Source organism: Rana temporaria, unplaced genomic scaffold, assembly GCF_905171775.1.
Source record: "Rana temporaria unplaced genomic scaffold, aRanTem1.1, whole genome shotgun sequence".
Classification (NCBI taxonomy): Eukaryota; Metazoa; Chordata; class Amphibia; order Anura; family Ranidae; genus Rana; species Rana temporaria.
Genome location: NW_024404541.1, coordinates 11,705 through 39,579, shown reverse-complemented (window position 1 = coordinate 39,579; position 27,875 = coordinate 11,705). Strand labels below are relative to the sequence as shown.

Here is a 27,875-nt window from a genome sequence, read left to right as displayed (position 1 = left end):
AAAACAAAGATACGGTGCTCTTGGAATCTGATTAAAGAACGAGATATTATTAAAACCTTTTAAAATAGCTAAATACAAAAAAGAGTTGAGACATTTCATCTCCCTTCCTGATGGCTGCCCCACACCTTCACAATCTGCAGGTCTCCGCTCATCTCCTGCAGGAGCAGGGCAGGGAAAGCTCAATTTGCTCGGCTGGCGAGGAGCTGCTATACAAAAGAGCAAATGTTCACATGTACCTGGCAGTTATGGGCACAACCAAAAAAAAAAAAAAGTATTTTCACAGAAAGCATTGTAGTAGTGCTAAAAATGTAACCTTATAAATGGAACGCGGTGAGCTTACGTACAAAAAGTTCTTCGTGTTTTTTTTTTTTTGTTTTTGTTGCCTACACGATGGTGGCAGAATTGGGGCAAAGAGCAGAAATTACGAGGACGTGCGTTCTTTGGTTCTCAGCGCAAGTTTACGTTCCACGCTCAGCGTTTGGCGGATTTATCTTCCGTCTAGCACTGGAGCTTGCGGACAGTCCTAGAAAACCTCTTTGTCTCCTTCTCCGCCTTCTGCCACTTCCGCACCCAGGAGATGACCAGCCTGTCGTCCACTCGGTGGCCCATGACCAGCACGGTGGTTCCGGGTTCCTGGAGGTCTCGGCAGATGCAGCTGTCCCCGTCCGTCAGCCACAGGTGGGTCTTCTTCTTCAGCTCCTCCTCGGTCCACCCTTTGGCCTTGTATACGGTCCTGCTCTTCACTTCCGGGACTACCATGAGGTCTCCGTCCAGAGTGGACGTCGAGTGGATGTTGATCTTTAGGGCTGAGGATGACAAAAAGATAAAAGCAGTGGCGGTCAACTTACAAGGTATACAAGACCTCAACTGTTGCCCCCTGAAAGCTATAAAGGGCCACACACAGGGCTTTTTTTTTGAGGGGGGGGGGGGAACGCAGTTCCGGTGATCTGCCGATATGGTTCCGGCTATCGAGATGGTTCCTGTAAGGACTGCGCAGGCGCAATCCTTGCCGACGAAAATCTCCGAACCTCGGCCGGCATCCAGGGCGACGTGGAATTTGAGGAAAGTGGCCAGTCAGCCTCACGTCCTCGCTCCGCTCGCTCGGCCTCCTGGCTCTTTTTTTTAACATCCTCCGATCCACAGGGGATGTTAAAGAATGAGCCTGGATGCCGGCCGAGGTTCGGAGATTTCCGTCGGCAAGGATTGCGCCTGCGCAGTCCTTACAGGAACCATCTTGATAGGGGAACCTTAACGACAAGTCACCGGCACCCCCTGCACTGAATGTATGTAATAGCAAGGGGTGGTGGAGGGTCTTTGATGCTGACTGCTGGGGGATCTATTGCAACTGGTAAGGATCTATTTTTGCATGGGGGGGGCGTCTTATGTTGCCGAGAGATCAATTGTTGCTGGGAGGGATCTACTGTTGAGGGAGAGGTCTATTGTTGCTGGCTGCTGGGAGATCTGTTGTTGCTGTGGGGGATGTATTATTGGTGGGGTGGGGTGATTTTTTGCTAGGGGGATATATTGTTATCGGGGGGTCTACCGTTGCTGGGGGATCTATGGTTGCTGGGGTGGAGTCTATTGTCGCTGGGGGATCTATTGTTGCTGGGGTGGAGTGTATTGTCACTGGGGGAGATCTATTATTGCTGGGTGGATCTGTTATCGCTGGGGGGGGGGGGGCTAGTGTGCCTGGAATGGGAGTCTATTGTTGCTGGGGGAGCCAATATTGCTAGCTTTAGGGGGTCTATTTTACTGCTATTTTGTTATCATTAACAAATTGCATACAAATTACCACAAAATAATACTTGGTTCGGTATCCTCAATAAGGGGTGGTACTGGGAGGTAGGTAGGGGGCGGAACCAAGGCAAGGAACTTGGAGGTGGGTAGGGGGTGGCGACAAGGGTGGTTTAAAAATGGGGAGGTGGTTCCTGCACCTATTCTTACCTGTAAATCCTTTTCTTGCGGTACACCACGGGACACAGAGCCATATTCATTACATAATGGGTTAAGGGTCACCAGCGGTGATTGGATACTGGCACAGCCAATTAAAGACAGTTCCCTCCATATAACCCCTCCCATCAGGGAAGTACAAAAGACTCTGACCAGGACTTTTAGCGAAGTAGCGAAAGTGCTGAACCTCAGAGCCCAGTCCTCCAAAGAAAGACATTACAGGCGACGCCTCGTGCATGAGGCCCAGATCCCATCCAGTTTTGACCTACTTTAGGCATCTTGGATGGGTCTGAAATCATAGCCCTTTTACCCCCGGAGGGTGTCTTTGGCAGAGCTATCCTTTTATCATCCTATCGTGTCCAACACCTTGAGACACTGGTGAAAAAAACTGAGGTGCTTCCCTGATGGGAGGGGTTATATGTAGGGGAACTGTTTTCAATTGGTTGTGCCAGTGTCCAATCACCGATGGTGACCCTTAACCCATTATGTAATGAATGGCTCTGTGCCCCGTGGTGCACGATAAAGAAAAGCCCAGGCCACGCGTATTTAAAGTGGATCTTCCACTTTAGAAGCAATGTGCACTTATTCAAGGATTTTCCATTCCCTCTTGGGGTATGAAAACTTCACAGTGTATGCCAATGTGTAGCACTCTGGCAACCAAAGGTCTCTTGTGCTAGCCAACACCTCCTCCTCGGCTGCTGTCCGAAGCTTCAATGTAAGAATGTCCCTTACATTGGTGATCAGTGAGAAGAATGTTCCTTACATTGGTGATCAGTGAGAAGAATGTTCCTTACATTGGTGATTAGTGAGAAGAATGTTCCTTACATTGGTGATCAGTGGGAAGAATGTTCCTTACATTGGTGATCAGTGAGAAGAATGTCCCTTACATTGGTGATCAGTGAGAAGAATGTCCCTTACATTGGTGATCAGTGAGAAGAATGTCCCTTACATTGGTGATCAGTGGGAAGAATGTCTCTTACATTGGTGATCAGTGGGAAGAATGTCCCTTACATTGGTGATCAGTGAGAAGAATGTCCCTTACATTGGTGATCAGTGGGAAGAATGTTCCTTACATTGGTGATCAGTGGGAAGAATGTTCCTTACATTGGTGATCAGTGAGAAGAATGTCCCTTACATTGGTGATCAGTGAGAAGAATGTCCCTTACATTGGTGATCAGTGAGAAGAATGTCCCTTACATTGGTGATCAGTGGGAAGAATGTCCCTTACATTGGTGATCAGTGGGAAGAATGTCCCTTACATTGGTGATCAGTGGGAAGAATGTCCCTTACATTGGTGATCAGTGGGAAGAATGTCCCTTACATTGGTGATCAGTGGGAAGAATGTTCCTTACATTGGTGATCAGTGGGAAGAATGTTCCTTACATTGGTGATCAGTGAGAAGAATGTCCCTTACATTGGTGATCAGTGGGAAGAATGTCCCTTACATTGGTGATCAGTGGGAAGAATGTCCCTTACATTGGTGATCAGTGGGAAGAATGTCCCTTACATTGGTGATCAGTGGGAAGAATGTCCCTTACATTGGTGATCAGTGAGAAGAATGTTCCTTACATTGGTGATCAGTGAGAAGAATGTTCCTTACATTGGTGATCAGTGAGAAGAATGTTCCTTACATTGGTGATCAGTGGGAAGAATGTTCCTTACATTGGTGGTCAGTGAGAAGAATGTTCCTTACATTGGTGATCAGTGAGAAGAATGTTCCTTACATTGGTGATCAGTGAGATGAATGTTCCTTACATTGGTGGTCAGTGGGAAGAATGCCCCTTACATTGGTGATCAGTGGGAAGAATGTCCCTTACATTGGTGGTCAGTGGGAAGAAGGAGGAGGACACACCCAAGGAGCTCTCTGAGAGAACCAACCTTTTTCAAGCCTGGGCCTTGCCTGCTAGCTTGGCCCAGGAATAATGCCTGATCCTGGGGGAGGCCCCGGGACGGATCCCCCTGATGATACGGGGCCTAGTGAGGAGGAGGTGGAGGATCTGTCTGTAGGTCCAGGCCCTGCTGTGGATGCGAATGTCTTCAGTCAGAAGAACATTGATCGTTTTAGGGCGATTGGAAGAGCTGAAGAAAAACTTAAAATTTTGAAGGCTGAACACAAATCCTTCAAAATCAAGTACTTCCAGGCCTGGAGTAAAAATCGTTTGGCCATGAAGCCTGAGTTGCAGGAATTGGAGGAAAAGGTAAAGGAACAATCTTTATTATTGGAAAAGCTGAAAGATAAAAGTGGAGAAAAGTTTGATAATGAGAGGAGATTTGCCAGCCAGACAGCAAGTTCCAGGGACCAGCCTCAGATAATGGATGACCCGGGTCCATCTGCCTCTGCACCTCTCCCTCCATGTCAGGGCTTGGAATCGCCGACGGCAACCATCCAGGGGGTTGATAGTGAGCATGGCACCCTAAAATGTATCCAGGAGATGGAGTCACCCCTGAGAGCAAACAAGCCTGCTAATACAGAAGTCCCTGAAGCCAAGCCAGTACAGGTGGAGAAATGTCAGCACACCTCACTGTCTTCCAACATGTCTGCCCAACCTGCTGTGGTGGACGGTGTCCTGACTGAGGAGCAAAAAGGGAAGACCTTGTGCAAAGCGCTGCCTGGAGTTTCTGCTGGGACCTGTAGTTCCTCTGTACAATGTATGCCTGTTACTAGCAATGAGATTGCCTCACCTGAGCCTCCCTGTGGTGGGGGAGGGGATCAGCATATTGCACCATGTGCAGTGGAAGAAGCAATGGAGGTTTCACCTGCTGCAGTGTCAGACCAGCCTGCACTATCCCCTGATGACAACCCTGTCCTGACAGAAGAGAACCGGCCAGCTGAAGCTTCTACAAGCACAGCAGTGGGAACTGACACTGCTGGGAAGACTGCAGGAACTGTGAATATTCCAGCAAGTACTAAGAATGACAGTAATGATAAAACAATGGATGTGGTGGGTGGTGAAGGGGTTAATACTGCTGGGAAAAATAAAAATGACATTCCTCCCCCTGCTCAGCAGAGGAAAGACTCACCGATTGTTCAGACCAAATCTGTGCAATCGATATCTGCTGCAAATGTGTCAGATGGTTCAAAACAAACCAATGGTTTATCTGCTGGGACCTACGTGTCGGTTTTGGGGAATCGCACCAAGGAGGGTGGGGGGAATGGTGCAAATGTTGGTGGTCACAATTTAGGGGGGTTTAGTGGTGGGATGGTTGGTGGGTACAAGAGAAGAAACGTGGTCCAGTTGAAGTGGGAGGGGGAGGGGACCCCACCAGTAAGGGGGAGGGTGGCAGAGTTGATCCTGGAAATGGGGTTCAAAGTCGCAGACATTTTTGCTTTGATTTGTCCCGTCGGGAGTTGGGAATTTGATTTATCCTTTGTAAAACCTGAGGGTCTGGATTTGTTTTGGGAACGTTTTAGGGGGCGCAGGGACCTTCCGCAGTGGAATGGTTGGATGCCAAAGGTGGTTTCCAGGCAGCCTCTAATAAAATCAGTGACGATCCTTGTGCGTAACGAATCCATCCCAGAGGCTGATTTGGTAGTATGGTTACGCCGATATGGTGAAGTTCTCGCTCCACTGCGGAAGGTCCGTGATCAGCATGGGATATGGACAGGGGCCTGGACAGTGTCACTAAAATTGGGGGTGCAGGGAAATGTTGTTCAACATCTGCCCTGTTCAGCCTTTCTGGGGAGGGATAGGCTGACCATTTTTTACCAGGGTCAGCCTAAGGTGTGCAATAAATGTGGTGACAAGGGCCATTTTGCTTCCACCTGTACCCGCAAGAAATGTTCTTTGTGCCAGGAGCTTGGCCATTTGGCTAAAGACTGTACCGATATTCGGTGCAATTTGTGCCAAAAGCTTGGTCACCCCTACAGTCAATGCCCGGAGGCATTACATAACCTGCCAGGGTTGGAGGCTGAGCTGCAGAGGCTGGATAAGGAGGATGAGGCCACTGAAACTCTTGTTGTCCCTCCTGTGTCTGTGACACCTGTTTCTGTTCCCCCTAGTGATGTGGTCCCTGAGATTGTCCCTTCTGTGTCTGTGACACCTGTTTCTGTTCCCCCTAGTGATGTGGTCCCTGAGTCTGTCCCTCCTGTGTCTGTGACACCTGTTTCTGTTCCCCCTAGTGATGTGGTCCCTGAGTCTGTCCCTCCTGTGTCTGTGCCATCTGTTTCTGTTCCCCCTAGTGATGTGGTCCCTGAGTCTGTCCCTTCTGTGTCTGTGGCATCTGTTTCTGTTCCCCCTAGAGATGTGGTCCCTAAATCTGTCCCTCTTGTCCCTAATCCATCTATTCGTAGATCCTCCAGACTGGCGGAGGCTGCTGGGGGGGCAGGTTTAGCGGATCTTCCCACTCAGCCTCCAGTCCCTGTCCCTCGGCAGCGCAAGCGTGGTCAGGGGAATGTGGGGGTGCTGGATGGGGGTGGGGCTGATGGAAGGGTGTCCATAACCCATGTCTCATATTCCGTTGATGGGGATTCGGATGAGATGGGGTGGGAGGCGATCAGGAGGAAGAGAAAAAAAGAAGAGAAAGACTAGAAAACCGGTCGTCTCTTCCTCAGAGTCGGATCCAAGAGGGGTTCCCCTTGGTAACACCTTTTCTGTGTTGTCGGGTGATGAGATGTCTTTGTCTTCTCCCTTATCATCTATGGATGAGGGGGAGTCACGTAGTTTGAAGAGAGCGGTTTCTGGTGATGAGAGTATGGTGAAGGTCAAGAAACGACTACCCCAATCATCCTGATGGCAGTTCCCCCTCCGATAAAGGTGGCGACCATTAATGTCGCCAGCATTAAATCTGCAAGAGCTCGTGATATGGCCTTATTTTTGCTCAGTGAGTTTGATGCTGAGATTTTATTTTTGCAAGAGACCTGGCTCCATACTTTGGCCGATGTCCACCTGGCAAAAAGGGAGTGGAGATGCCGTCCCTCCTTTTGGTCTCTTGCGGCTGAGCCCTGCAGCGGAGTTGCGGTACTTTTTGAAACCGATATGGTAACGCGCTGGCGGGTAATTGAGGTAGAAATAGGTGAATGCATGGTGTTGGACGTTTCTTAGAAGGGCTGCATGCATAATGGGTGCGGGTTTGTTTCTTGACCTTGCAGGTTTGTCTGGTGTAGTGGTGTGAGTTTGTATTAAGATTTATTTTTCCAGTGATTACATGATTTTTGCTTTGCTGTAAAGTCTTTTGTTTGAGAGCAGATTTGCTATATTTATTTTCATTTATGTAAATATGTGTATATTTATGTATATCTTATAGCTTTTTGTTTGCAAGACTTTTAATAAACAAAATTGGGAAGAATGTTCCTTACATTGGTGATCAGTGGGAAGAATGTTCCTTACATTGGTGATCAGTGGGAAGAATGTTCCTTACATTGGTGATCAGTGGGAAGAATGTCCCTTACATTGGTGATCAGTGGGAAGAATGTTCCTTACATTGGTGATCAGTGGGAAGAATGTCTCTTACATTGGTGATCAGTGGGAAGAATGTCCCTTACATTGGTGATCAGTGAGAAGAATGTCCCTTACATTGGTGATGAGTGGGAAGAATGTCCCTTACATTGGTGATCAGTGGGAAGAATGTCTCTTACATTGGTGATCAGTGGGAAGAATGTCCCTTACATTGGTGATCAGTGAGAAGAATGTTCCTTACATTGGTGATCAGTGGGAAGAATGTCCCTTACATTGGTGATCAGTGAGAAGAATGTTCCTTACATTGGTGATCAATGAGAAGAATGTTCCTTACATTGGTGATCAGTGAGAAGAATGTTCCTTACATTGGTGATCAATGAGAAGAATGTTCCTTACATTGGTGATCAATGAGAAGAATGTTCCTTACATTGGTGATCAGTGAGAAGAATGTTCCTTACATTGGTGATCAGTGGGAAGAATGTCCCTTACATTGGTGATCAGTGGGAAGAATGTCCCTTACATTGGTGATCAGTGAGAAGAATGTTCCTTACATTGGTGATCAGTGAGAAGAATGTTCCTTACATTGGTGATCAGTGAGAAGAATGTCCCTTACATTGGTGATCAGTGAGAAGAATGTCCCTTACATTGGTGATCAGTGAGAAGAATGTTCCTTACATTGGTGATCAGTGAGAAGAATGTTCCTTACATTGGTGATCAGTGGGAAGAATGTCCCTTACATTGGTGATCAGTGGGAAGAATGTCCCTTACATTGGTGATCAGTGAGAAGAATGTTCCTTACATTGGTGATCAGTGAGAAGAATGTTCCTTACATTGGTGATCAGTGAGAAGAATGTCCCTTACATTGGTGATCAGTGGGAAGAATGTTCCTTACATTGGTGATCAGTGAGAAGAATGTTCCTTACATTGGTGATCAGTGAGAAGAATGTCCCTTACATTGGTGATCAGTGAGAAGAATGTTCCTTACATTGGTGATCAGTGAGAAGAATGCTCCTTACATTGGTGATCAGTGAGAAGAATGTTCCTTACATTGGTGATCAGTGAGAAGAATGTCCCTTACATTAGTGATCAGTGGGAAGAATGTCCCTTACATTGGTGATCAGTGGGAAGAATGTCCCTTACATTGGTGATCAGTGAGAAGAATGCTCCTTACATTGGTGATCAGTGAGAAGAATGTTCCTTACATTGGTGATCAGTGAGAAGAATGCTCCTTACATTGGTGATCAGTGAGAAGAATGTTCCTTACATTGGTGATCAGTGAGAAGAATGTTCCTTACATTGGTGATCAGTGGGAAGAATGTCCCTTACATTGGTGATCGGTAGGAAGAATGTTCCTTACATTGGTGATCAGTGAGAAGAATGTTCCTTACATTGGTGATCGGTGGGAAGAATGTCCCTTACATTGGTGATCAGTGAGAAGAATGTCCCTTACATTGGTGATCAGTGAGAAGAATGTCCCTTACATTGGTGATCAGTGAGAAGAATGTTCCTTACATTGGTGATCAGTGAGAAGAATGTCCCTTACATTGGTGATCAGTGAGAAGAATGTCCCTTACATTGGTGATCAGTGAGAAGAATGTTCCTTACATTGGTGATCAGTGAGAAGAATGTCCCTTACATTGGTGATCAGTGAGAAGAATGTCCCTTACATTGGTGATCAGTGAGAAGAATGTTCCTTACATTGGTGATCAGTGGGAAGAATGTTCCTTACATTGGTGATCAGTGGGAAGAATGTTCCTTACATTGGTGATCAGTGGGAAGAATGTTCCTTACATTGGTGATCAGTGGGAAGAATGTCCCTTACATTGGTGATCAGTGGGAAGAATGTTCCTTACATTGGTGATCAGTGGGAAGAATGTCTCTTACATTGGTGATCAGTGGGAAGAATGTCCCTTACATTGGTGATCAGTGAGAAGAATGTCCCTTACATTGGTGATGAGTGGGAAGAATGTCCCTTACATTGGTGATCAGTGGGAAGAATGTCTCTTACATTGGTGATCAGTGGGAAGAATGTCCCTTACATTGGTGATCAGTGAGAAGAATGTTCCTTACATTGGTGATCAGTGGGAAGAATGTCCCTTACATTGGTGATCAGTGAGAAGAATGTTCCTTACATTGGTGATCAATGAGAAGAATGTTCCTTACATTGGTGATCAGTGAGAAGAATGTTCCTTACATTGGTGATCAATGAGAAGAATGTTCCTTACATTGGTGATCAATGAGAAGAATGTTCCTTACATTGGTGATCAGTGAGAAGAATGTTCCTTACATTGGTGATCAGTGGGAAGAATGTCCCTTACATTGGTGATCAGTGGGAAGAATGTCCCTTACATTGGTGATCAGTGAGAAGAATGTTCCTTACATTGGTGATCAGTGAGAAGAATGTTCCTTACATTGGTGATCAGTGAGAAGAATGTCCCTTACATTGGTGATCAGTGAGAAGAATGTCCCTTACATTGGTGATCAGTGAGAAGAATGTTCCTTACATTGGTGATCAGTGAGAAGAATGTCCCTTACATTGGTGATCAGTGGGAAGAATGTCCCTTACATTGGTGATCAGTGAGAAGAATGTCCCTTACATTGGTGATCAGTGAGAAGAATGTTCCTTACATTGGTGATCAGTGAGAAGAATGCTCCTTACATTGGTGATCAGTGGGAAGAATGTCCCTTACATTGGTGATCAGTGGGAAGAATGTCCCTTACATTGGTGATCAGTGAGAAGAATGTCCCTTACATTGGTGATCAGTGGGAAGAATGTTCCTTACATTGGTGATCAGTGAGAAGAATGTTCCTTACATTGGTGATCGGTGGGAAGAATGTCCCTTACATTGGTGATCAGTGAGAAGAATGTCCCTTACATTGGTGATCAGTGAGAAGAATGTCCCTTACATTGGTGATCAGTGGGAAGAATGTTCCTTACATTGGTGATCAGTGAGAAGAATGTTCCTTACATTGGTGATCAGTGAGAAGAATGTCCCTTACATTGGTGATCAGTGAGAAGAATGTTCCTTACATTGGTGATCAGTGAGAAGAATGCTCCTTACATTGGTGATCAGTGAGAAGAATGTTCCTTACATTGGTGATCAGTGAGAAGAATGTCCCTTACATTAGTGATCAGTGGGAAGAATGTCCCTTACATTGGTGATCAGTGGGAAGAATGTCCCTTACATTGGTGATCAGTGAGAAGAATGCTCCTTACATTGGTGATCAGTGAGAAGAATGTTCCTTACATTGGTGATCAGTGAGAAGAATGTCCCTTACATTGGTGGTCAGTGGGAAGAATGTCTCTTACATTGGTGATCAGTGGGAAGAATGTTCCTTACATTGGTGATCAGTGGGAAGAATGTCCCTTACATTGGTGATCAGTGGGAAGAATGTCTCTTACATTGGTGATCAGTGGGAAGAATGTTCCTTACATTGGTGATCAGTGGGAAGAATGTTCCTTACATTGGTGATCAGTGAGAAGAATGTCCCTTACATTGGTGATCAGAGGGAAGAATGTTTCTTACATTGGTGATCAGTGAGAAGAATGTTCCTTACATTGGTGATCAGTGGGAAGAATGTCCCTTACATTGGTGATCAGTGAGAAGAATGTCCCTTACATTGGTGATCAGTGGGAAGAATGTTCCTTACATTGGTGATCAGTGGGAAGAATGTTCCTTACATTGGTGATCAGTGGGAAGAATGTTCCTTACATTGGTGATCAGTGGGAAGAATGTTCCTTACATTGGTGATCAGTGGGAAGAATGTTCCTTACATTGGTGATCAGTGGGAAGAATGTCCCTTACATTGGTGATCAGTGAGAAGAATGTCCCTTACATTGGTGATCAGAGGGAAGAATGTCCCTTACATTGGTGATCAGTGGGAAGAATGTCCCTTACATTGGTGATCAGTGAGAAGAATGTCCCTTACATTGGTGATCAGTGTGAAGAATGTCCCTTACATTGGTGATCAGTGGGAAGAATGTTCCTTACATTGGTGATCAGTGAGAAGAATGTTCCTTACATTGGTGATCAGTGGGAAGAATGTCCCTTACATTGGTGATCAGTGGGAAGAATGTCCCTTACATTGGTGGTCAGTGAGAAGAATGTCCCTTACATTGGTGATCAGTGAGAAGAATGTCCCTTACATTGGTGATCAGTGAGAAGAATGTCCCTTACATTGGTGATCAGTGGGAAGAATGTCCCTTATATTGGTGATCAGTGAGAAGAATGTCCCTTACATTGGTGATCAGTGAGAAGAATGTCCCTTACATTGGTGATCAGTGGGAAGAATGTCCCTTACATTGGTGATCAGTGAGAAGAATGTTCCTTACATTGGTGATCAGTGAGAAGAATGTCCCTTACATTGGTGATCAGTGAGAAGAATGTCCCTTACATTGGTGATCAGTGGGAAGAATGTTCCTTACATTGGTGATCAGTGGGAAGAATGTCCCTTACATTGGTGATCAGTGAGAAGAATGTCCCTCACATTGGTGATCAGTGTATAAATGAAACTCTGGTCATCATGCAAGAACAACTTTAAGGTACTTACCAAAATCCCAAGAGCAATAACCCTGCAGGAATTCTTTGTCGGCGTCTCCTCCGCTCTGGCAGGCGGCACACGGGAGTTCTGCGGACAGAAGACACGATTACACAGAGAGGTCAGAGACTCCTCTTTCGGGGATTACAATGATTTCTCAACTCGGCTTATTTGAAAGAAGATGAAGCATACCTGAAACTCTAGGCCTGTGATGGAGAACCTTGGCACCTCAGATGATTTGGAACTACATTTCCCATGATGCTCAACTACACTGCCGAGTGCAGGAGCATCATGGGAAATGTAGTTCCAAAACATCTGAGGTGCCAAGGTTCCCCATCACTGCTCTAGGTTGTCAATAGACATGTACAGAGGGGAGAAAAAGGTGGTCCAAAACCTTTATAATGCAACATTTTTCATTTCACTTTGAATAGAGCAAGAAAGAGCTCTGTCTGGCTTTTATTGCCGCCTGAGTCCACGTTGGAGACATTTACCTTCACTTCCTGTTAAGACCAAAGTGATGGGAAACCTCACCAGTGGGGACACAGACAAAAACACATTTTCAATCGCATTTACTACGTAGGTGCTACTCTGAAGTTAATAGTCTTGGCAAAGAAGCGATCCAGCGACTCAAAAGTGGAACTTCCACTTTAAGCACTCCTGTCATTTTTTTTGGGGGGGGGGGGGGGGGGCTTCGGTAGGAGTGGGACTTCATGTCCCACTTCCTACTTCCACCCAGGGACCGCCTAGGTGACTCCTCCTCTCACCTTAGGTGGCCCCTCCCTTTAGGCGATCTCGTGGGGGACACGCGTCAGGTCCCAGGCCATCGCCTGTCCACTCCTAGAGCGCAGCGTGACTCGCGAGTGCCCCGGCCGTGAAGCCGAAAGCTGTCACAGCCGGGTGCCCACACTGTGAATGGAGGCGCCACGCGCGGGGGTGTTGGGGTGGCACGGAGGAGCAGAGCTCCGGGTGCCCGTGTCGCTGGACCGTGGAGCAAGTCAGTGTTTGTTTATTATAAGTCAACAGCTACAATTTTTTAAAAGGCTGGAACTCCCCTTTAACCACTTAAGGACCCCTTCACGTCGATATACGTCGGCAGAGCGGCACGGCTGGGCACAGGCTTGTCCAGGTACGTCGCCTTTAAGAGCCCAGCCGTAGGTCACGCGCGCACGCGACCCAGTCCGAAGCTCTGTGACCGCGCCCGCGGACCCGATTGCTGCCAGTGTCCCACGATCGGTCTCAGGAGCTGAAGAACGGGGAGAGGTGAGTGTAAACAAACCTTCCCCGTTCTTCTGTGTGGCAGTGTCAGTGATCGTCTGTTCCCAGATGTAGGGAAAGACGATCAGTGACTTCACAGTCCAGCCACGCCCCCTACAGTTAGAAACACACATGAGATCACACTTAACCCCTACAGCACCCCCTAGTGGTTAACCCCTTCACTGCCATTTTCACAGTAATCAGTGCATTTTTATAGCACTTTTCGCAGTGAAAATGACAATGGTCCCAAAAATGCGTCAAAATTGTCCGATGTGTCCGCCATAATGTCGCAGTCATGAAAAAAATAGAAAAAAAATTGCTGATCGCCGCCATTAGTAGTTAAAAAAAAAAATTATTAATAAAAATGCCATAAAACTATCCCCTATTTTGTAAACGCTATAACTTTTGCTCAAACCAATCGATAAACGCTTATTGCGATTTTTTTTTACCAAAAATAGGTAGAAGAATACGTATCGGCCTAAACTGAGGGAAAAAAAAAAGTTTTTTTATATATTTTTGGGGGATATTTATTATAGCAAAAAGTAAAAATATTGTGTTTTTTTCAGAATTGTCGCTCTATTTTTGTTTATAGCGCAAAAAATAAAAACCGCAGAGGTGATCAAATACCACCAAAAGAAAGCTCTATTTGTGGGGAAAAAAAGGACGCCAGCTTTGTTTGGGAGCCACGTCGCACGACCGCACAATTGTCAGTTAAAGCGACGCAGTGCCGAATCGCAAAAAGGGGCAAGGCCCTTTACCTGCATAATGGTCCGGGGCTGAAGTGGTTAAAGGCAAACTAGTCATAAAAAGTTCGCTTTTTAGGGTGGAACTCCGCTATAACTATGAACTCCCTCTAGTGGCTAATCTACAAATCTCTATATTTATTACAACAACAACAAAACAAAAAAAGTACGGAAAACCAAGTTCATAAGAATGTAGAAGTTACATGAAAATTTCTCCCTTGGCATCCATAGAAGATGCTCATCAAGGAAAAGGTATGTAGTTTTAGGGGGAACCCTATGCTTTTTTTGTGTGCATGGAGGTTCCCCGTAAAAAAAAAATATATAACAGACTCTTTGCATTTTTAATATTGACCTTAACATTTTTTTTTCAAATTTTCGAATCTTCAAAATTTCCAAATTTCTGAAATTCGGTAATTCGAAAATTCGACATTTCGGAAATTCAGAAATTCGACATTTCGGAAATTCAGAAATTCGACATTTCGGAAATTCAGAAATTCGACATTTCGGAAATTCAGAAATTCGGAAATTTCGGAATTAACAAAATTTGTTAAAATTCGTTAAAAAAACAAAATTCGAAACTAAACGAATTGCACATGTCTACTGGAAGATCACAGTCTCACATAAGAAGCCATGCCATTAGGGACACCACCTTTACCATGACCATCGAGCACTCTGGCACCACGGCACACTTTGCATGGCCAACAGACTCCCTCCAGAGGTGGTTCTGGCCAGCCCAGTAGATTGCTTTAAGAAAGGTCTGGATACTTTCCTAAATGTACAGAAGACAGGGTTTGCCAAAATTTGCTTGGAATCTAGGAGCCGGAAAACGCGCCCCGTCCCGCCGAGCTCGCGCGCAGAAGCGAACGCATTCGTGAGTAGCGCCCGCATATGTAAATGGTGTTCAAACCACACACGTGAGGTATCACCGCGATCGTTAGAGCGAGAGCAATAATTCTAGCCCTCCTCTGTAACTCTAAACATGTAACCTGTAGAATGTTTTTAAATGTCGCCTATGGAGATTCTAAAGGGTAAAAGTTTGTCACCATTCCGTGAGCGGGCGCAATTTTGAAGGGTGACATGTTGGGTATCAATTTACTCGGCATAACATTATCTTTCACAATATAAAAGAAATTGGGCTGACTTTACTGTTGTCTTATTTTTTAATTAAAAAAAGTGTATTTCTTCCCCCAAAAAAGTGCGCTTGTAAGACCGCTGCGCAAATCCGGTGTGACAGAAAGTATTGCAACGACCGCCATTTTATTCTCTAGGGTGTTATATATATATATTTTTTTTTTATTCTATATATAAATAAATGTTTGGGGGGTTCTAATTAGAGGGAAGGAGATGGCAGTCAAAACACAGTGAAAGACACATTAGAATTGCTGGATTGCCATTTTACTTGTAATGCCAAGAACCACCACAAGATGGCGCCAGATCACAGAAGGAAGCTTAGGCCTGCAGAAGGCCGCGGCCTCAATTACTGGCCGGCGCGGCGCGATCGCGACAGGCCCGTGCCGGCCAGTAACTGAGGCCGTGGCTTTGCGGCCTTCTGCAGGCCTAAGCTTCCCCGGGGGCCAGGTCACTTTTTCTTGTCGCAATAGCGACCGGGCGCCCGGGTTTTGTCGAGCCCTGACATAATATAACTGCGTACTGACATTTATAGGTAAAGTTGATCCGGAGTAAATCCGATTGCCTCTCGGGGGGGGATCAGGAAGGAATTTTTTTCCCTGCTGTAGCAAATTAGATCTCATGCTCTGCTGGGGTTTTTCGCCTTCCTCTGGATCAACTGTGGGTATAGGATTGTGTATATGGTAATGTATGAGATTTTTTATTTTATTTATTTTTATGGTTGAACTGGATGGACTTGTGTCTTTTTTCAACCTGACTAACTAACTATATAACCATGTGCTCCTCAGGCCGAAGGTTCTCAGTCCTTCCCCCGGTTAAGTCAAATTATAGGTCAGTGTACTGGGACCTGCAGACCCAAGTCCTGACCATTGATGATCGGGGGTCCCCTACAGTGGCGGTTCGTCCATAGAGGGCGCTGGAGCGCCGCCCCCTCTGGCTCTCACACAGCCACTGAAATACATAGATTCGTGCATTGCATGAATCTATGTATTTTCGCGGCTGGCGCCAACTATTCAGATGGCCGGATGCTGAGCGCCAGCCAGCTGAATAACGGCAGCTGGTTGGCTGTGTGGAAGTGCCTATCAGAGCCAGCAGCCAGCAGCTCTGATAGGCTTTCCGAGTACAGCCCTCAGGCTGTAGTCGGCTTCCTGAATGCTTATCCTCGGGACGTACCGGCGGTGCATTCCTTGGATAAGACTGACAGGCGTCTCAGCCAATCAGGTTCACCGGTTCTGGTTATCGGTAACCTGATTGGCTGAAGCGTCATCGAGGCCGGGAGAAGATATTGAGGGACGGTAGAAGCACGGCCGACCCCAGAAAGGTAAGTGCCAGGCGGGGGGGGGGGGGGCATTTAACTGGGCACAGTGGAGACAATTGCGGGGCACAGTGGCTACAATTGCTGGGCACAGTGGTAACAATTGACGGGCACAGTGGTAACAATTGATGGCACATACATGTCACAGTGGCCGCATTTTACTGGGCACAGTGGCGACAATTGCAGGGCACAGTGGCGACAATTGCTGGGCACAGTGGTAACAATTGATGGCACATACAGGTCACAGTGGCAGCATTTTACTGGGCACAGTGGCGACAATTGCGGGGCACAGTGGCGACATTTGATTGGCACAGTGGTAACAATTGATGGGCACAGTGGCAACAATTGATGGGCACAGTGGCAACAATTGATGGGCACAGTGGCAACAATTGATGGGCACAGTGGCAACAATTGATGGGCACAGTGGCAACAATTGATGGGCACAGTGGCAACAATTGATGGCATGGCATAGTGGTGACAATTGATGCCACAGTGGCTGCGTTTGATGGCATGGCACAGTGACTGCATTTGATGGCATGGCATAGTGGTGACAATTGATGGCACAGTGGTTGTGTTTGATGGCATGGCACAGTGGCTGTGTTTGATGGCATGGCACAGTGGTGACAACTGATAGCACAGTGGCTGCATTTGATGGGCACAGTGAGGCTGCAATTGTTTTTTTGTTGTTTGCGCCTCCACAAATATTTTGAGCACCAGCCGCCACTAGTCACCTACCTTCTTTCACCACGAGTGTCTTCTCATCCAGGCCAGCAGGGGGCACACACAGCTCGTTGCCCTCGGGGAACTGGGTGCAGTTAAACATTTCGGGCCACGGGAAGCCAAAGGCAGCCATGACGGGCGTGCAACCGTCGCGGACCTCCTCGCAGAGGGACCTGCAGGGGTGGATGGCCTCCTCCAGGTCGCTCAGGCAGACGGGGGCGAAGAGCGAGCAAAGGAACTTCTTGGTGTCAGCGTGGCACTGCTTGGTGAGAAGAGGCACCCAGGATCCGGCCTGCTGCAGAACCTCTTTCATGGTGTCGTGGCCGAGCAGGTTGGGCAGGCGCATCTCTCCGTAGCCCACCGCGTGGCACAGCGTCATGCTGCTGGGGATTTGCTTGCAGCTGCTCTTGCGGGTGCTCAGCTGGGTGAGAAGGAAGGGGAAGGCACCCGCTGGGTGAAGATGGACCCCAATGCCCAAGAGGACCCCGATGCACTGGAGTAGCCACATGGTCATCTCTGGAGGGTTATGGAGGACACGATTCTAGACTAAAAAGAGAGAAAACAAAAGTCAGAAATTGGTTGACCTTCATATATATTACCTAAAGAGAGGAAAAAGTGTCCATCGGGTCTCAGGGGGTCGCCTAGTGGGGGTTGGGCAAGAGCGTTTATTCACCCCGGAAGAAGATGGACACACTACGGGGGCCCCCCAATCACATTGAGCAGAACTCCACCCCAATGTACAGCACTGCGGTATATGTCAGAGCTATATAAATGTATACTAATAATAATAGTGTGTGACTGTGGGGGGGAGGGGACATTAGAGTGTAAGCTCCTCTGTACAGAGACTGATGTGACTGTGGGGGGGAGGGGACATTAGAGTGTACGCTCCTCGGGTACAGAGACTGATATGACTGTGGGGGAGGGGACATTAGAGTGTAAGCTCCTCTGTACAGAGACTGATGTGTCTGTGGGGGGGAGGGGACATTAGAGTGTAAGCTCCTCTGTACAGAGACTGATGTGACTGGGGGGGGGGGCATTAGAGTGTAAGCTCCTCTGTACAGAGACTGATGTGACTGTGGGGAGGGAGGGGACATTAGAGTGTAAGCTCCTCGGGTACAGAGACTGATGTGACTGTGGGGAGGGAGGGGACATTAGAGTGTAAGCTCCTCGGGTACAGAGACTGATGTGACTGTGGGGAGGGAGGGGACATTAGAGTGTAAGCTCCTCGGGTACAGAGACTGATGTGACTGTGGGGGGGGAGGGAACATTAGAGTGTAAGCTCCTCTGTACAGAGACTGATGTGACTGTGGGGGGGAGGGAACATTAGAGTGTAAGCTCCTCTGTACAGAGACTGATGTGACTGTGGGGGGGGAGGGGACATTAGAGTGTAAGCTCCTCTGTACAGAGACTGATGTGACTGTGGGGGGGAGGGGACATTAGAGTGTACGCTCCTCGGGTACAGAGACTGATATGACTGTGGGGGAGGGGACATTAGAGTGTAAGCTCCTCTGTACAGAGACTGATGTGACTGTGGGGGGGGGCATTAGAGTGTAAGCTCTTCTGTACAGAGACTGATGGGACTGGTTCAGTGATCTCTGTACAGCACTATAGAATATATCAGAATTATATAAATATATAACTGGTGACTACAGTAAAACCTCGGATTACGAGTATAATTGGTTCCAGAAACATGCTTGTAATCCAAAGCACTTGTATATCAAAGCATTTTTTTTTTTTACAGGGTATAAAAGAGAAGAGAGGCGCCTCCTCTAAGTGTAGCAATAAGTCGCTAAATGTTGAACCTTCATTAAATGTAACCAGATTGCTACACTTAGAGGCTCCTCTCTTCTCTTTTATACTCAGTTGTGACATGACGCTGCTCTCATATCAAGACATCGCTTGTATATCAAGGCAAAATTTATTAAAACGTTTTGCTTGTCTTGCAAAACGCTCTCATACCAAGTTACTCTCAAACCAAGGTTTTACCGTGTATAGACAGACGATGAACGCGGTTGCCTCCCTCGTTGCTCCATGACGATGCTAATTAAATTTGGAGTGCTTATAAAAGTTTTGTCTTGCAATTAAAATGTAGCAAAAAGCAGATGAAAAAAAAATTGGAACCAAAACATCGAATTGGAAAACAGACAAAATTAACAAAACAATCAAAAGTGGTTTTATAAGCAAGAAGAAAAAAAAATGTTTCCAAGAAATTTGTCCAAAGCAGGAATCGGCCCCCCCTTCCCAAAACAGCCCCCGCTGGTTAAATAGCGGCGAGCCGTATAGCCAAATATGGCTTTGTCTGTCACTCGTCTATAAAGCGCCAACCTACTAAGTAATAAAAGGATACAGATTACAAGCTAAAGTGGTGGAAAAAGATGGGGAAATAAAGACCTTAATGTAAGGCAGGAGGAAGGAGGTCCTGATCCTTCTATATAGATCTGTATATCACTAGAGGGGTCACCAGCAGGAGGAAGGAGGTCCCGATCCCTCTATATAGATCTGTATATCACTAGAGGGGTCACCAGCAGGAGGAAGGAGGTCCTGATTCCTCTATATGGATCTTTATATCACTAGAGGGGTCACCAGCAGGAGGAAGGAGGTCCTGATTCCTCTATATAGATCTTTATATCACTAGAGGGATCACCAGCAGGAGGAAGGAGGTCCTGATTCCTCTATATAGATCTTTATATCACTAGAGGGATCACCAGCAGGAGGAAGGAGGTCCTGATTCCTCTATATAGATCTTTCTATCACTAGAGGGGTCACCAGCAGGAGGAAGGAGGTCCTGATCCCTCTATATAGATCTTTATATCACTAGAGGGGTCACCAGCAGGAGGAAGGGGGTCCTGATTCCTCTATATAGATCTTTATATCACTAGAGGGATCACCAGCAGGAGGAAGGAGGTCCTGATCCCTCTATATAGATCTTTATATCACTAGAGGGGTCACCAGCAGGGGGAAGGAGGTCCTGATTCCTCTATATAGATCTTTATATCACTAGAGGGGTCACCAGCAGGAGGAAGGAGGTCCTGATCCCTCTATATAGATCTTTATATCACTAGAGGGGATCACCAGCAGGAGGAAGGGGGTCCTGATTCCTCTATATAGATCTTTATATCACTAGAGGGGTCACCAGCAGGAGGAAGGGGGTCCTGATTCCTCTATATAGATCTTTATATCACTAGAGGGGTCACCAGCAGGAGGAAGGAGGTCCTGATTCCTCTATATAGATCTTTATATCACTAGAGGGGTCACCAGCAGGGGGAAGGAGGTCCTGATTCTTCTATATAGATCTTTATATCACTAGAGGGGTCACCAGCAGGAGGAAGGAGGTCCTGATTTCTCTATATAGATCTGTATATCACTAGAGTGATCACCAGCAGGAGGAAGGAGGTCCCGATCCCTCTATATAGATCTTTATATCACTAGAGGGGTCACCAGCAGGAGGAAGGGGGTCCTGATTCCTCTATATAGATCTTTATATCACTAGAGGGGTCACCAGCAGGAGGAAGGAGGTCCTGATTCCTCTATATAGATCTTTATATCACTAGAGGGATCACCAGCAGGAGGAAGGAGGTCCTGATTCCTCTATATAGATCTTTCTATCACTAGAGGGGTCACCAGCAGGAGGAAGGAGGTCCTGATCCCTCTATATAGATCTTTATATCACTAGAGGGGTCACCAGCAGGAGGAAGGGGGTCCTGATTCCTCTATATAGATCTTTATATCACTAGAGGGATCACCAGCAGGAGGAAGGAGGTCCTGATCCCTCTATATAGATCTTTATATCACTAGAGGGGTCACCAGCAGGGGGAAGGAGGTCCTGATTCCTCTATATAGATCTTTATATCACTAGAGGGGTCACCAGCAGGAGGAAGGAGGTCCTGATCCCTCTATATAGATCTTTATATCACTAGAGGGGATCACCAGCAGGAGGAAGGGGGTCCTGATTCCTCTATATAGATCTTTATATCACTAGAGGGGTCACCAGCAGGAGGAAGGGGGTCCTGATTCCTCTATATAGATCTTTATATCACTAGAGGGGTCACCAGCAGGAGGAAGGAGGTCCTGATTCCTCTATATAGATCTTTATATCACTAGAGGGGTCACCAGCAGGGGGAAGGAGGTCCTGATTCTTCTATATAGATCTTTATATCACTAGAGGGGTCACCAGCAGGAGGAAGGAGGTCCTGATTTCTCTATATAGATCTGTATATCACTAGAGTGATCACCAGCAGGAGGAAGGAGGTCCCGATCCCTCTATATAGATCTTTATATCACTAGAGGGGTCACCAGCAGGAGGAAGGGGGTCCTGATTCCTCTATATAGATCTTTATATCACTAGAGGGATCCCCAGCAGGAGGAAGGAGGTCCTGATTCTTCTATATAGATCTTTATATCACTAGAGGGGTCACCAGCAGGAGGAAGGGGGTCCTGATCCCTCTATATAGATCTTTATATCACTAGAGGGGTCACCAGCAGGAGGAAGGGGGTCCTGATCCCTCTATATAGATCTTTATATCACTAGAGGGATCACCAGCAGGAGGAAGGGGGTTCTGATTCCTCTATATAGATCTTTATATCACTAGAGGGATCACCAGCAGGAGGAAGGAGGTCCCGATCCCTCTATATAGATCTTTATATCACTAGAGGGATCCCCAGCAGGAGGAAGGAGGTCCTGATTCCTCTATATAGATCTTTATATCACTAGAGGGATCACCAGCAGGAGGAAGGAGGTCCTGATCCCTCTATATAGATCTTTATATCACTAGAGGGGTCACCAGCAGGGGGAAGGAGGTCCTGATTCCTCTATATAGATCTTTATATCACTAGAGGGGTCACCAGCAGGAGGAAGGAGGTCCTGATCCCTCTATATAGATCTTTATATCACTAGAGGGGATCACCAGCAGGAGGAAGGGGGTCCTGATTCCTCTATATAGATCTTTATATCACTAGAGGGGTCACCAGCAGGAGGAAGGAGGTCCTGATTTCTCTATATAGATCTGTATATCACTAGAGTGATCACCAGCAGGAGGAAGGAGGTCCCGATCCCTCTATATAGATCTTTATATCACTAGAGGGGTCACCAGCAGGAGGAAGGGGGTCCTGATTCCTCTATATAGATCTTTATATCACTAGAGGGGTCACCAGCAGGAGGAAGGAGGTCCTGATTCCTCTATATAGATCTTTATATCACTAGAGGGATCCCCAGCAGGAGGAAGGAGGTCCTGATTCTTCTATATAGATCTTTATATCACTAGAGGGGTCACCAGCAGGAGGAAGGGGGTCCTGATCCCTCTATATAGATCTTTATATCACTAGAGGGGTCACCAGCAGGAGGAAGGGGGTCCTGATCCCTCTATATAGATCTTTATATCACTAGAGGGATCACCAGCAGGAGGAAGGGGGTTCTGATTCTTCTATATAGATCTTTATATCACTAGAGGGGTCACCAGCAGGAGGAAGGAGGTCCTGATTCCTCTATATAGATCTTTATATCACTAGAGGGGTCACCAGCAGGAGGAAGGAGGTCCTGATTCCTCTATATAGATCTTTATATCACTAGAGGGATCCCCAGCAGGAGGAAGGAGGTCCTGATTCTTCTATATAGTGTATGAGTTATGCCCCATACACACGATTGGAATTTCCGATGGAAAAAGTCAGACGGCCTTGTCCCCAGAAATATCGCCGCCTTGTCCCCAGAAATATCGCCGCCTTGTCCTCAGAAATATCGCCGCCGTGTCCCTCAGAAATATCGCCGCCTTGTCCCCAGAAATATCGCCGCCTTGTCCTCAGAAATATCGCCGCCTTGTCCCTCAGAAATATCGCCGCCTTGTCCCTCAGAAATATCGCCGCCTTGTCCCTCAGAAATATCGCCGCCTTGTCCCTCAGAAATATCGCCGCCTTGTCCCTCAGAAATATCGCCGCCTTGTCCCTCAGAAATATCGCCGCCTTGTCCCTCAGAAATATCGCCGCCTTGTCCCTCAGAAATATCGCCGCCTTGTCCCCAGAAATATCGCCGCCTTGTCCCCAGAAATATCGCCGCCTGTCCCCAGAAATCTCGCCGCCTGATCCCAGATATCTCGCCGCCTGATCCCAGAAATCTCGCCGCCTGATCCCAGAAATCTCGCCGCCTGATCCCAGACATCTCGGCGCCTGATCCCAGAAATCTCGCCGCCTGATCCCAGAAATCTCGCCGCCTGATCCCAGAAATCTCGCCGCCTGATCCCAGAAATCTCGCCTACTGATCCCAGAAATCTCGCCGCCTTGTCCCCAGACATCTCGCCGCCTTGTCCCCAGACATCTCGCCGCCTTGTCCCCAGACATCTCGCCTCCTGTCCCCAGAAATCTCGCCTCCTGATCCCAGAAATCTCGTCGCCTGTCCCTAGACATCTCACCGCCTGTCCCCAGACATCTGGATGAAATAAAGACCATAGGGCCAGATTCTCGTACATCCGCGCAACTTTGTGCGGGCGTAACGTATCTGATTTACGTTACGCCTCCGCAACTTAGACGGGCAAGTGCTGTATTCTCAAAGCACTTGCTCCGTAAGTTGCGGCGGCGTAGCGTAAATCGGCTGGCGTAAGCCCGCCTAATTCAAATTTGGATCAGGGGGGCGTGTTTTATGTAAATCTTCTGTGACCCGACGTGATTGACGTTTTTCCCCGAACGGCGCATGCGCCGTCCGTGGAATTTCCCAGTGTGCATTGCTCCAAAGTACGCCGCAAGGACGGCATTGGTTTCGACGTGAACGTAAACGACGTCCAGCCCCATTCACGGACGACTTACGCAAACGACGTAACTTTTTCAAATTTCGGCGCGGGAACGACGGCCATACTTAACATTGTTACGCCGCACTTACGCCACCATATAGCAGGGGCAACTGTACGCCGGGAAAAGCCTAACGTAAACGGCGTAACTTTACCGGGCGTACGTTCGGGAATTCGCGTATCTAGCTAATTTGCATACTCGACGCGGAATTCGACGGAAGCGCCACCTAGCGGCCAGCGTAAATATGCATTTATGATACGATGGTGTAACACAGTCACGCCTGTCGGATCTTAGGGAAATCTATGCGTAACTGATTCTAAGAATCAGGCGCATAGATACGACCGCGCAACGCAGAGATATGACGGCGTATCTGGAGATACGCCGTCGTATCTCCTTTGAGAATCTGGGCCTTGATCTAAAAATATAAAGAACTGTTTGGTGGTCACCGTGCCCCAGGTGACCCTCCACCTCCACTCACTCCAAACCACCATGCAATGGGACTTACCTTGCGTAGGTTTGCGAGCAGACGGGAGAACTCCCAAGGAGGAGAACAGGCTGCGGCAGGAAAGTCTGGATAGGTATGTGTCGTGTCTCTGAATGTTCAGCTGCTGGAATGGAGGGGGGGATGTAAAAAAAAGAAAAAAAAAAAAGAAACCTCCAGCCAATAATTAGAGCGGGTCTCTCGCTCGGCTCTCCGGCTGGGGCTGTGTTTTGCCCGCAGGCGTAGAACACAAACTCCCCTCGGATTAGTATCATAAATTTCCAGGCGTGGCGCTAATTCAATAAAAAGCACCACCAGCAGACGGAGTCCTGAAAAGGTCTCTTGTGCAAAAACACACACACACACACTAAAAAAACAAAAAATACAAAAAAAAACGTGCTGACTTGGTGTTTCTGCGACGGAGCGAGTCCTTCAGTCTGAAGAGTTAAGTCCTCGCGGATTTGTTTTGTGTTCGCAGAACAAGACTCGGCACGCAGGGACACCGAGATCTTGGATTCGAAATCGGAATTCACCGACGCGACGATGGTGGAGAATACGGGGTCCCACCGCCGGCGTCAGGACGAAGGTCCTTTCCTTTACCACCCAGGGAGAATGGGCCCGAAATGTGCCCCCCCCTCTCCTCCCCCTATGAGCACTGAACTCATTTAGCAGCATAGGTTGCAGGTTCTGCCCCTTTTTTGTCTGCCAACACCCCGGCCCTGGATCCTATAAAAGCCACTATAGTGGGCCGGTGCTACCACTAGGCAAACTAGGCAGCCGCCTAGGGCACACTGCTGCCACTTGTGTTCCTACTCTCTTCTCTCTGCAACAGGCAACTAAGTCTCAGAGTCAGCAGGCAGCTGCCGCTCCGTTCACACATAGTGTCAGAGGTGCCATGGGCAGCGGCGGAGGACTGTGTCCCAAAGCCTGAATGAATGAGAGCAAGCAAACATTCATTGATGGGCGCTGGTGAGGCTGCATTTGATGGGCGCTGGTGAGGCTGCATTTGATGGGCGCTGGTGAGGCTGCATTTGATGGGCGCGGGTGAGGCTGCATTTGATGGGCGCTGGTCAGGCTGCATTTGATGGGCGCTGGTCAGGCTGCATTTGATGGGCGCGGGTCAGGCTGCATTTGATGGGCGCGGGTCAGGCTGCATTTGATGGGCGCGGGTGAGGCTGCATTTGATGGGCGCGGGTGAGGCTGCATTTGATGGGCGCGGGTGAGGCTGCATTTGATGGGCGCGGGTGAGGCTGCATTTGATGGGCGCAGGTAAAGGCTGCATTTGATGGGCGCGGGTGAGGCTGCATTTGATGGGCGCTGGTGAGGCTGCATTTGATGGGCGCGGGTGAGGCCGCATTTGATGGGCGCTGGTGAGGCTGCATTTGATGGGCGCTGGTGAGGCTGCATTTGATGGGCGCTGGTGAGGCTGAATTTGATGGGCGCTGGTGAGGCTGCATTTGATGGGCGCGGGTCAGGCTGCATTTGATGGGCGCTTCATTAAAAAGGCGGGGTATACATGGGCAGGGAAAAGGGGTGGAGTCAGGGGTGGAGCCAGGGGAGGTGCGGCAAAATTAGGTTTCGCCTAGGGTGTCTTATGTATATCGCAGGGACTCCATTGGTGAGATCTCTCCCCAGGAATGACAGTGATGGCAAAAGTCCCCAGACATCTCACGATCTCGCCGCCTGATCCCAGAAATCTCGCCGCCTCAGAAATCTTGCCAGCCTGTCCCCAGAAATCTCACCGCCTGTCCCCACTCGCCGCCTGTCCCCTGAAATCTCGCCGCCTGATCCCAGAAATCTCGCCGCCTGTCCCCACAAATCACGCCGCCTGTCCCCAGAAATCTCACCACCTGATCCCAGAAATCTCGCCGCCTGTCCCCACTCGCCGCCTGTCCCCTGAAATCTCGCCGCCTGATCCCAGAAATCTCGCCGCCTGTCCCCACAAATCACGCCGCCTGTCCCCAGAAATCTCACCACCTGATCCCAGAAATCTCACCGCCTGTCCCCACTCGCCGCCTGTCCCCTGAAATCACGCCGCCTGTCCCCAGAAATCTCGCCGCCTGTCCCCAGAAATCTCGCCGCCTGTCCCCAGAAATCTCGCCGCCTGTCCCCAGAAATCTCGCCGCCTGTCCCCAGAAATCTCGCCGCCTGTCCCCAGAAATCTCGCCGCCTGTCCCCAGAAATCTCGCCGCCTGATCCCAGAAATCTCGCCGCCTGATCCCAGAAATCTCGCCACCTGATCCAAGAAATCTCGCCACCTGATCCAAGAAATCTCTCCACCTGTCCCCACAAATCTCGCCGCCTGATCCCACAAATCTCGCCGTCTGACCCCAGAAATCTCACCGCCTGTCCCCACAAATCTCGCCGCCTGATCCCACAAATCTCGCCGCCTGATCCCACAAATCTCGCCGCCTGATCCCACAAATCTCGCCGCCTGATCCCACAAATCTCGCCGCCTGATCCCACAAATCTCGCCGCCTGATCCCACAAATCTCGCCGCCTGATCCCACAAATCTCGCCGCCTGATCCCACAAATCTTGCCGCCTGATCCCACAAATCTCGCCGCCTGATCCCACAAATCTCGCCGACTGATCCCACAAATCTCGCCGACTGATCCAAGAAATCTCGCCGCCTGTCCCCAGAACTCTCTGCGTCTGATCCCAGAAATCTCACCGCCTGATCCCAGAAATCTCACCGCCTGACCCCAGAAATCTCGCCGCCTGTCCCCAGAAATCTCTGCGTCTGATCCCAGAAATCTCACCGCCTGATCCCAGAAATCTCACCGCCTGACCCCAGAAATCTCGCCGCCTGACCCCAGAAATCTCGCCGCCTGATCCCAGAGATCTCGCCGCCTGTCCCCAGAGATCTCGCCGCCTGTCCCCACAAATCTCGTCGCCTGTCCCCACAAATCTCGTCGCCTGTCCCCACAAATCTCGTCGCCTGTCCCCACAAATCTCGCCGCCTGTCCCCACAAATCTCACCATCTGTGTGGAATATTGCTGTCAGTGATTCAATATTCATGAAATCCTCTCAGAATCCCCCTCTATAGCCAGCAATGATGTCAGAGAACAGAGCTCCCCTCCCCCTAGGATCACCGGGGTGTCCAACACCAACAATATTCACCACACCCGCTAACCCTTCACCTGATGACACTAATCCACTGACAACCAGCAGGAGAGGCCCGGATGTGTCTGTGCAACCACTATAACATTCCCCTCGGTGTGCTGAGTACAGCATTTATCGTCACAAACTGGCCATACACTGTACAATCTGGTTGTACAATCTCCTTTGGATTTACCAAAACTGTGCAATAGGAGGACACACCGGAACAAACCAATCAATGTCTATCCAATCAGACAGGCCCTGGCGCTATATAGAAGATGGAAGATCTAAATAAGATTGTATAATGTATGATCGGCTTTCAACTATATCTAACAACAAAAGTAAATTCCTCCAAAGTAGTAGAAAAGAGGGAAGACTTACCCTCGCTTCCTATCCTAGTGTGCCTATTCAAAGACTTCCTGTCCTGGTGTCCTCATTAAAAAGACTTCCCCTCACTTCCTGTCCTGGTATCCCCA

At 48.1% G+C, this 27,875-nt stretch overlaps 1 protein-coding gene across 2 annotated transcripts; it reads right to left on the bottom strand.

Moving 5' to 3' along the window:
• Positions 1–26: 26 nt before the first annotated feature.
• Positions 27–27,875, bottom strand: LOC120922164 (secreted frizzled-related protein 2-like). Of its 2 annotated transcripts, none has more exons than XM_040334630.1 (4): positions 27,781–27,875; positions 17,061–17,591; positions 11,898–11,975; positions 27–806 (listed from the first exon to the last, which is right to left on the bottom strand). In XM_040334630.1, exons 2-4 carry the CDS (start codon positions 17,557–17,559, stop codon positions 499–501), a joined length of 885 nt encoding a protein of 294 aa, XP_040190564.1. In that variant the 5' UTR covers positions 17,560–17,591; positions 27,781–27,875; the 3' UTR covers positions 27–498. The 2 variants fall into 2 exon arrangements, with proteins under 2 accessions (XP_040190564.1, XP_040190563.1); XM_040334629.1 differs by lacking the exon at positions 27,781–27,875 and adding an exon at positions 24,322–24,437.